At 45.7% G+C, this 10,817-nt stretch overlaps 1 protein-coding gene across 3 annotated transcripts in view; it reads left to right on the top strand.

Annotated features, from left to right (window-relative positions):
• The window catches only part of MGLL (monoglyceride lipase), a 122,611-nt gene that overhangs the window by 42,329 nt on the left and 69,465 nt on the right, over nucleotides 1-10,817 (top strand). For 2 of the 3 annotated variants that reach the window (XM_006911445.3, XM_006911444.3), the window contains exon 3: nucleotides 7,563-7,669. The exons of the other annotated variant lie outside the window; for it this stretch is intronic. In XM_006911445.3, coding sequence (XP_006911507.1) covers nucleotides 7,563-7,669 — 107 coding nt within the window. The remainder of the gene's footprint in view (nucleotides 1-7,562; nucleotides 7,670-10,817) is intronic. 3 annotated transcript variants of the gene reach the window in all.

Here is a 10,817-nt window from a genome sequence, read left to right as displayed (position 1 = left end):
AGAGTTCTGAGAGGGGAATAGTGGAGCCTGTGCCAAATCACTAGGTGTGGGCAGAGGTGATGTTGAGGAACCAGGTGTCCTTATCTGATTGGTGTATAAGGTGGCTGAAGTGGTGAGCTGGGCCAGGAGGCCAGAGAACAAGTTGGTCAGGGCAAGGGGGCTGCGGAACACCACCTGACTACTCACTGTGACATGCTTACATTGTACCTTCCTCTTAATGAGTAATCACACAGTGGTCCAGAGTACGGACTTGAGAGCCAGCCTGGTTGGTTTAAATTCGGCTAGGTTCGAAACCTACTAGCTGTGTGACTGCAGGCAAGCTGTTTAGATTCTCTTTTCTCATCTGTAAAATCGGGGAAACAGTGGGGTTGCTGTGAAGGTTAAAAGAGTTAACGAATAATACACTTAGACCAATATCTGGCCAAAGTAAATATCAGCTACTAGCATTGGCCATTATGGAATGCCTGACTCTACAGCAAGCCTCCAGATGGGTTCTTTTCCATAAATTCTCTCAATCAATGCTCACAAAGAGCCCAGGAGATCGGCGTTATTGATCTGTTCTACAAATGAGAACTCTATTTTTAGTTCCTTCTATGAAATTTTAGACCCCTTCGTGGGTTTCATTCTATTTCCGTCCCACCACATGGTATTTGTACTGCAGGAGCCCTGCCAGAAAGGGAGGAACAAAGTTATCTTGGAATTCTGAAGGAAGAGGAGAAACAATTAAATTTGGATTCCAACAGAGCCTCTCAAGCTCCAGCTTTATGTATAGGAAATGTATCCAACTCAGCTTCATTGTCCCACTTGCACCCATGATTTTTAAAGTTGTAAAATCTGACAGTAGGAGTTTGGTGGATGTGGATGACAAGGTGAGCCATCCACTGTCTGAGTGGGGTGCCTTAGAAATAAGCAAGAACTAACAGCATGTACAGCACCCAGAGCAGGTAAGTGAACACCTTTCCGCCTCCTTTATTGGAGGACATCATCAAGGTCAGTGGGACTCCCTGAGTCAGATGTCCCCACTTCACCACCTGAGCTGCTGCCTAGAGGTAGGAACGACTACTATGTCCCTCTGACAATTAGTTTCCTTCAATAAATCCTGTTTTCTGAATTTTTCCTAGTAAAATGAGCAGAACATTTTTTGAGTTGGACATCCAGTTCTCCCTTTAATGAAGCCTGAAGTTGCTCAGTAAAGGGCAGGCAGGAGAGAGGCTAACTAATGTTTTCTACTCACTGTCAGGCCATGCTAGGTGTTTGTTTAATTCTCCTTACAGCCTTATGGGGGAGGCATTGTGATCCCCACTACAGATGTATAGGTGGAGGTGGGGCAAGTCCCAGCAAAGTCCAAAGTCCTGTGAGAAACAGGCGGGGACACCTTTGGTAGAGGTGAACTCTTTTCTTTCTAGCACTGGTCTCTGTCTTTCTGGTAGGGCTGCTGGCCTGTTTTCACCTTTTCAGGTATCCCTGCACAGTGTGGGTCTATGAATGGGCCTCTACATCTGGGGGTGTGAGCAAAGCAGAGCAGATGGCTGAGAAGGAAGAGGCCTCAACCTTAACTTGCAGAACCCTTCAGCATATTTTTACATACATTTCCTCATTTCATTCCAAACCCCCAGTGAGGAGGTGCAAGATAGAGAAACTGAGGCCCCTGGAAACCTAGGAACCAACTCATGGCGGGCTAGAACATAAACACAGGCCTCCAGATTGCTAGTGGAACATCTGTGTCATCAGAGAAAACGGCTTCATAGTGGACAGCTGCAGAGTGCTTTCTCTATGTCAGGCAAGAACCCAAGTGTTCCATACACATCTTATTTACCCACAATGCCCTCTGAGGTCGGTGGTGTTCAGATTATCTCCGTTTTACAGGTGAGCAAACAGATGAACCCAGAAAAGTTCATCACTTCAACAATAAATAAGCAAGGCAATAAAGAGGAATTAATTTTTTGATGGGGAAATTCCATTTTATCACACCTGGGCATGAATAAGCCAGCTTCAGCTTACAAGCTCTGAGGAGATCTGTGGTGTGTTCATCTCAAAGGCTGCATATGCTTTATTGGGAGTTGCACCGCCTCCCAGGGCTGGATGCCAGGCAGGCCATCTGCTCCTGAGACCTGGCCTCCCACTCTGACAGTTACTGCATCCTCCCGGAACGTCTGGCTCCCAACGGGCTGCAGCCATTAAAGACAGTCCTGGAAAAAGATCTTTGCTAGCCTCTTCTGCAACCTAATTTCTGCTACTGTGGGTATTGCCTTGTCTGCATAACTGCCCTGTTAATTTTCTGCTGCTGTCGTTGGTTGATGTTGGAGAATGCCAGGGGAGGAAGGAAAGGAGGATCCGGCCATGCATATTCCCCATTCCGTGGTCCACAGCAACCAGGCATGCTTCAAAAATTCAGATCAGGTCACAGCCTGGCTCCGTACCACTCTGTATGGAGGATCCCCCAACACATACTCCATGCTGCCCCCAGGGCCCTGCAGGAACTGGCTGCCTCACCTCTCAGAGTTCATCTAAGGCTCCTCCTCCCACAGCTTTCATTCTGTGCCTGGAGTAGGTGTGCCTATGTTGCCCTGGGTGTGACCCTATACCAGGACAGCTCTCATCCCCACCCATGACTATCTCTATCTCAGCTTTTGGTTCTCAGCTTCAACACTTTGGAGGTCTTCCAAGGCCCCTCCCTCCAGTCCCAATAAGGCCCCAAGTGGCTCCCTCTCTGTGTTCATGGCACTTCTCACAATATACATTTACACATGTATTTTCTGCTGAGTGTCTTTCCTATGAAACTGTCAGCTCTGTCAGGGTAAGGACAATGCTGTTTTTCCATCTCTGTGTCCCTAGGACCTGGCATGTGATAAGCTTTGAGTCAATATTTCTGGACAATCTCAGTCAAAGGGCCACTGTTGCTGCCATCCTGTGAGTGCAGGCTCAGAGTGGCTAGGTGACTTACCTAGGGCCACATGTGGTGGTGTTGAGAACCAAGCCATGACACCTGGCCTATGCTTTCTGTTCATGGCCTCCTGGCAACTGTGGTATTTATTTACTCATTGTCTTAGTTTCTTTGTGCTATATGTTTCAGAGCAGATATAATCTGTGAAACCCCAAGTGGCGGCCTACATACAGTGTGAATGTGGAAGTTCCACAGAAAGCCTCGCTGGGGGGTTTTCCTTTCACCAAAGAGACAAGACTTCAACACATAGACCTGAGGATGTGACTAGATGTGTCCATGGCAACAAGATGGAGGAGGTGGGAAGGGCTGGGACCTGGGGTGGGCCTGGAGGACTGCTGGTCAGGTTTAGACACAGGGTGGTACTGATGGTGGGTCCACCTATAGGAAGAGTGTGGGGATGAAGGGAGGGAGGGAGCCATCCTGACAGGTGGCTGTGGCAAAGCAATGGGAACTCTGGTGCCAGCCTGCTTCTTGAGGTTTCTGCTCCCAGGGAGTGAGTTCTGAACCTGGGGGACTGCAATGAGCAGAGGGATCCAAGCCCAAGGAATCATCCAGTCAGTCAATAAATCTTTACTAATCTCCTACTATGCACCAGCATTTTTCCCAACTGAGAATATAGTAATAAATGAAGTCAACGAGACCTCTGCCCTTGCACAACACAGTCTAGTCAGGGGAGGCAAAAGAAAACAGCACAGGATAAGTACTTTTAGACAGTGACAAGTGCTGAAGAGATTGCTTCAACTGAAGTGGTCAGAAGAAACCTGAGATCCAAATGACAGTCAAAGCTAGCATGCCAAGATGGAGCTGGGGGCAGTTATCTGCAGCAGAAGCTCCTATAGGTGGGAAGGAGCTTGACAACCTGCACTGGAGCCTGCTTGGTTGGGCTCTCGGGAGCTGATAGTTTCATGCCTCTTCTCAACTCTTGGTTCAGGGATGGCACAGTTATAACCTGAAATCGGCCATGGTGAGAGCATTTACGCCATGGAAATTGGCAAATGCTACAAATGAGGATCATTCCCCCCCCCCCCCCCACCCCCACCACACACACACACACACAAGTTCTTAAACACTTAACAGCGCACCATGATTGGCACATCTCAACACCAGCAAGGAGCCCAGGGCAAGAAGTGTAGAGAGGTGAGGATGCTATCGCAGAGGCAACAGGCTTTGTTTTGTGGCAGAGGACAAAAAGCAGAGTGGCAACATGGTTTGATTTTCACTTTGCCAGATTCTACAAAACAAAGACTTAGGTTCAGGGAACAGTAAGCATGGGGAAGGGGAGAAGAGATTGATTTTTCAGAACTGGAGGCCAGACAAGAGCTGACTGAATCCAGGAACTCAGAAAAATCCTTCTTGTGGCAGCAGCAGCAAAAGACCAGAATGAAGTTAGTTGTCAGAGTGTGTATCCTGACCTGGGTCTGGAGGGGAAAGGAGGCTGAGCCTGCAGGTGCTGTCTGCCCTATGCAGAGAAGAGCGGCTGAAGCCTCTGCTACCTACGGCGGGACGGCCGTGTCAGTCTGCTTCATTTTCAAAAGGATGGCAGTGGCAAGCTCCAGAAGCTTCTGCATCTCTACAGATAGAACCTATGGTTTACTCAGCATGTCCTTCAGGTTGATAAGTGGCTCCAACATGGCTGTAAATCTCCACATCAAAATGGCTGCATTCTCACAACTTGCAAGTTCCATGTGGCATCTGAGCAGCATTGTCACCCAAGCTGGACACAGCTGTGAGAGCAGATACTTCTTGACCCCAGCTGCACATCAGGACCACTGGAAGATTTCCCACCCCAGGCCAATTAAACCCAGAGGTTCTTCTGATGGGGGGACCCAGCTTTTGAAATTTCTCCACGTGATTTCAAAGTGAGGCCCAAGTTGAGAACCACTGAATTAGAAGAATTTCTGTAGAGTAAGAGGCCAGGTATTTTTCCACATGTTGCCTCTAGGGTAGACTATTGACAGGCAAGTCCAGGCACTGTGACAATGCCTTATACCACTTTTTTTTTGGATATTAAACAAAACCCCGAAATCCTCTTTCACTGAGTTGGACCCTGACTGCAGTGAGAGGCTGATCACTTGTCTTCATTATCTGTAGGCTGAATCAGTATAGCAGCTGCCACAATTCACAAAGGATTTAAAGTGCTGAGCCTTTCCTCGCGGACTGGATACGATAACTAGGTTTCAGCCATGCTCCTTAGCAGCCAAAAGGAATCCCATCAGCTAACCCCAGAAGTGTCAGGTGAGCAAGTATAACCAGGCAGCTGGGCATTCCATGGAGCAATGAAGAGAGTGGGAAATGTTTCTCTTGTATTTTTAGGAAAAGGGCAAGGAGGACAGATGCCAAAGGAAAATGAGGTTAATGCTGGTACTCTGTGCTCTGCTCTAAGAATAAAACATACAGCATGGTGAAATAAACTGGCACTGTTCTGCCCCTACACAAACAGCTATAGAGGAATTGTAGAAATAGCACAGGCTTTTGAACAGTTTATTCACTCAACCTGTATTTGCTGGTCCTTGCTCAGTGCCACTAGGCTGGGATACTATTCTGGGGTTTTGCTGTCAGCAAGGTAAATAAGTTCCTGGCCTCTAGAACTGATCTCAAAGTGGAACAGAAAGCCAGGAACCAAGTAAGCAAGTGGCAAACTGTGCAGTGAGGGACCAGGGAGACTGCCCCAGGTGGGATGGAGAAGAGATCTTTCTGAGGTGGCTTCTGTCCTATGATCCAAGCATGAAGAGCAGCCATGGGGGATCTGGGAAAGAGCACTCCAGGGAGAGGGAGTTGGCAAGGCCAAAGACTCTGAGATGGGAAGAACTGCACGCTGCTGAAGAATGTCTAAAAGTCCCTCTTGAGGACAGGGAGGTGAGCCAGGGAGGTGGCCAGAAGGAATGGCAAGGCAAGCAAGGGACAAGATGACTCGTATTCTGAGCCTTCTGGCAGCCCATTGGATACCTGAAAGCCAAGTGCTGACATGCTCTGATCTGTGTTTTACTAGCTTGCTGTGTGACTTGGGCTATTAACTTCTCTGATTTTCACTTTCAGCTGTAAAGAAGATAAAGCATAAAATTATTTTGAGGATTAGAACTCTTTTATATGGAATTAATAGAGGAACTGACACATAGTAAATGCTCAGTAAAATGGTAGCTGTTCTCTTCCTTCTCCTCTTTCCAGACTTATTGGCAGAAATTGGATGGTGTGGCTCACAGCAGTCACTCCTTGCTTGAAGAGACTCTAGCCCCCACAGGTCTTATGCTAAGAATATGAGTCTTGAAAATTGTATATTTAAGAATCTATATATCCTCTCATTAACCTGCCACTGCTGGGCTGATACCAGCCAGTGTAGAAGCTAGGATGAGCCGTGCCTGGTGGGTGCTACTGTTTGTGTCCCAGAGTAGTCATGCTTCATCGAAGGCTTCCTGGGTTGACTGAACGCCTAGCCAAGCTCTGCTTCTAGCTCCTGAGGCTTCTTCTGTATAGATCTTAGGTACGAAAAATAGCTATTTATTTGAAAACTCTACAACCTTTGTCATTCATTCATTCATTCATTCAAACAGCATTTGCAGTGCCCACCATGAACTCAAAACTCTGCTAGCCACTAAAGAAAACTGAGGGAGAAATCTACATGTTCTCAAGAAGGTTGAAACCAATGGTGGAGTTAGGCAGAAAACAGCTGTCACTCCTCCTGTAATAGGAGCAGAGAAGAAACTTAAAGAGATTTGTTTGTAGGCTGTACATCTTTCTCAGAGGGGATCTTTAAGGATGGGTATTGAAGGAAGGGGAAGAGTTTGCCAGATGGAGAAAGAGGGAGGAAAATAGGTGCACGAATAATACAAATGCCAGCAGTCTGTGGAAGAATGAGTGGAGAAGTACAGTTATTCCACATAAAAATGGAAAGAGCTGTAAATCAATTAGGATTCTTCTCATCATAAGTAACAGAAAATCCAGTGACCTCAACAACAACAAAAGGCATGATGGGGTAAAATATTGGCTTCAGGGCCAGCTGGATTCAAGGCTCAAACACCATTAGGACTTGGTAGCGGTCCTTTACGTGGTTCTTCTCTGTTGTCGACCCATACTTCAGTTTTGGCCAGATGTCTGGGGACCATCTAGGCCCACAGCTTTTAAGGCTGCAGTCTAGTGGGAAAATGAAAATGCCTTCACCTGACCAAAGCTTTAGGGTCGGCTCTGATTGAACTCGGTCAGGTTGGCTTGAGTCACATGCCTATAACTGAGCCAGTCACTGTGGCCTGATCACTGTGCCCTGACTAGAGAGGAAACCAGCACCCGCCAATTAAGGGCCTGCCATGTGCCAGCACTCTGCCTGTCATGTTGGCATAAATCAGTATCTGGTACCCTCACCATCCCTCCCCAGAGGAAAAGACCATTATTACTACTACTTTACAGGTGAAGAAATGAAGCTTTGGGGATGAGTACTTTGCCTGAGAGCTCACAGGAGAGCCCAGATTTGGGCTTCATTCTGTGGGACCCTGAAGCTCAGCATTCCAATTTCGTCTGCGATCTAGTCTGTGACTTGTTGCCGATGTCACGAAAGCTCCTGACTGCCCAAGCTGCAGCCTCAATGATCTGCTGCATTCCTAACCCGGCTCCCGTCTCCTCCCCGCAGGGCCCTCGTCTTTGTGTCCCATGGAGCCGGGGAGCACTGCGGCCGCTATGATGAGCTGGCTCAGATGCTGGTGGGGCTGGAGCTGCTGGTATTTGCCCATGACCACGGTGAGTGCCCCCAGGGCTACCAGGGCGGGGCCTCCAATGTTGCTCAGTGCCTAATAGTTTAGGAATCTAGAAAGGTCCAGTCCATCTTACCTCCATCCTTCTTCCTTCTCAATTATTCCCTTCTGATTCCTGCAGAGAAAAAGGAAAAAGTCATTATCCATGGGATGTTTCTAAGTTTTTAAAAATATATAGTTATGTAAACAAAGAAACATGTCTGACCAGCAGTTTCTGTTGAATTTGAGATCGAACACAGGCTGGTTAGAAAACGCCACTGAACAACCAAAGTGAGGATATATTTACATAAGAACTTGCCCCAGGCCAAGTAATTCTCTCTTACATTTTATAATGTGCTTTCTGTACAAAGCGGACCCGGGTTTTTTCCCAAGGGACATCAAGGGGATGTCGTGCAGTCAGTGCAAGTACAGTTTAAAATTCGATTTAACCACAAGAGGTTTACAAAGCATTGCAAACAAGGAGAATAGTAAGAGTCTCAAAAAGCCATACTGATCACAAGAAAACCCCAAACACACACACAAGTGCACACATGCATACATATATACTTATACACTTTTACATATACTTGTCTCCAGGCCAAGTCTTTGATTCTTTGCCATGTAACAAAATCCACAATGACCATCAAAATGCACTGTCCATTGCCTAAGTCAGTATGTAGTTCCTTAATAATTTCTGTGATATTCTCCATGACTGGGAATTCTCCCAGTATAGATCATTCTTTGCCTAACAGTCTTTAAAATGAAGAGTTTTCTGTGACTGAACATGGTGATTTCTCCACAGCTTCAATGTAGAAACCTATTATCCTGGCCCAGATCCAGAAATGTTTCTCCTGTTTCATCTGCTTTGAAACCAGATAACGAAGTAATGTTGCTGAAAAGAGGGAGAAGGGAGCAGTGATGGCCCAGGGGTCCTTGTAAAAGGGCAGAAAAGCTGTGTTCTTGCAGAGAGATGCTAAATCCAGGGCATGAAGGCTTCCTGAAGCATGCTATACAAAGAACTGCAGATTTGGTTTAGCAGGAGCCCTTTTCCAGCCAGATATGTGCAAACGTCCTCGTAATTGAGAATATTGACTAAATTCTTTCTTATTGTGTTTATAGTATTCTTTAGTGTTTTGTAAACGGTCTCGGGAATAGTTGTGAGACTGTTCGAGAAGTAATATTCAAGGATTATCCTGATTTTTTCTGTGGGGACTGCGTCATTATTAAATTTGGCACTTTTTACACTGCATGAAGGCCCAGCATAGGAACGACTTTTCCTATTGCATTTGTCTCCACTAAATTTGTTGCGGTCATCACTGGCATCTTCTCACTGAAAAATATAAGGACTTTCTGCAAGAAAAGACTATTTGTGCTATGCAAACACTAAACACCTCCACTCAGAATTTCAAGTATTTGTTTTGAATCTTGGTGTCAGTTATCTTCTTATCAGCTACCTGTGGCCAAATGTGTGGAAATAAGCAGCTTTTGTGCCTTATTTATTTTATTGGGCTGTAGAACTTGGAAAAAAACAATTTTAAAAGGCTTGTTTTTTAGAGTAAAGGGAGAAAAGAAGCAGCCCATCTTTTGATGTTTCCAAATAACATCTGGAATCAAGGCGTAGCTCTCCATGGCATTCTAAGGACAGTTCAAAACCAATTGTTGATGTTTACCTGTTTTCAGATTTTTGCTTTGTTGGTTTCTTTCGGTGACTCTGGAACTCTTTCTGGCAAGTGCCTAAGGGAGGTGTTTTATTCAAGAAATGCACCAAATTGGACGTGTGTGACTTTTGTTATCTACAGATGAAAGTGACTGTGGCTTACTTAGGAGAAAGCTGGAGAAGTAGATATCAGTGGTTAGTTATCTGTGCTTTATTTCCTTGTTGTTGAGAAATGTAAAGTGGACAGGAGGGATCTAAACCCAGGACTGCTGGTTCTAAAGCCTGACCTCCTTTATTACACCATACTGATGATTCAGCATTCCTACCAGGCACGAATACATACAGAGACAAACACAGGCTCCATTTTTTCCAACATAGCTTTTAGATGTAAATAAAGTACATGTGGGGAGAATGTCAGGGTATTTATTGGACCACTGTTAGAGGTACATGAAGGATTAAAAAAACAGGGCTGAAAAAACTGCTTAAGGGCCCACAGCCTCTCCAGTGCCAGGATGACCCAAACCTCCCATGTCTTTAGTCACATTGTCATCCTGCACTCCTGTGTGTTGTCACGGTGCTGAAAACTTCACCACAGAGAGCAAAAGGACTTGGGTCCAAGTTCCCACTGGACTGAGATTCTAAACTGTGCAAACCTGGAGACCTTGTTTAACCATTCCAAGCTTTCATTCTCTCATCAACAAATGGGAAAGATAAGGCTATAACATAGTAAGGATTGTCATGAGATAATGCATGTAGAGGGCTCAGCAGAGTGGGGTGCCTTCTTCCCATTCACTCCGCCTGCTCTGAGACCCCCTCCAACTACAATGCGGACCAGCTGTGTGCCCAAATGAGGGACCCCAAGGCTCTGAGCAAGATCAGCTTAGCCAAGGCTTGGAGTCAGGGACTCTTGTTCCAGTGTTGGCTTCTTGTTCCAGTGTTGCTGCCCAGAGCCATAATACCTGTCAGGCCTACAGAGACTGCTGTAAAGCTAGACTAAAGCTGTAGATTCGAAAATGCTTTACAAAGTAAGCAAAGCTACCAATGGTGGTTTCATTGCTGGTTTCTATAACACAATTTGTATAAACACGAGTTTCTATGAATCTGATGCTAACTGGACTCGTAGTTCAATCTTATTGCTCAGTTATATTGTAGAACTTCATTGTTTAGACAGAAATCTTGAGACACTGTGGTTGTGTCCATCTGGCAGTGTTTCTTAGCATACCTGCAGACTGGTGTGCACAGAGCAGTGCTCAATAGTATCTTATTTAACTTTGTTTTTCATTTTTACCTTAGAATTTTACAGGATGACTTCATGGACATGAACAGCTTGCCAGAAATGAGAATTATGATTCCTGATGTTTATTGAATGCCAACTGCACCCCAGGCTCTGTACTAAGCATTTTTGTATCTCTAACCCTTCCTAACAATGAATATTATTACCTCATTTTAGAGGTGAGGATTTGGAGGTTATATAGCCATGAGAGCTCATTTTCATTGC

Source organism: Pteropus alecto, unplaced genomic scaffold (assembly GCF_000325575.1).
Source record: "Pteropus alecto unplaced genomic scaffold, ASM32557v1 scaffold124, whole genome shotgun sequence".
Lineage (NCBI taxonomy): Eukaryota > Metazoa > Chordata > Mammalia > Chiroptera > Pteropodidae > Pteropus > Pteropus alecto.
Note: the sequence above shows the minus strand (reverse complement) of the source record. Positions and strands in the feature narration are given on the sequence as shown.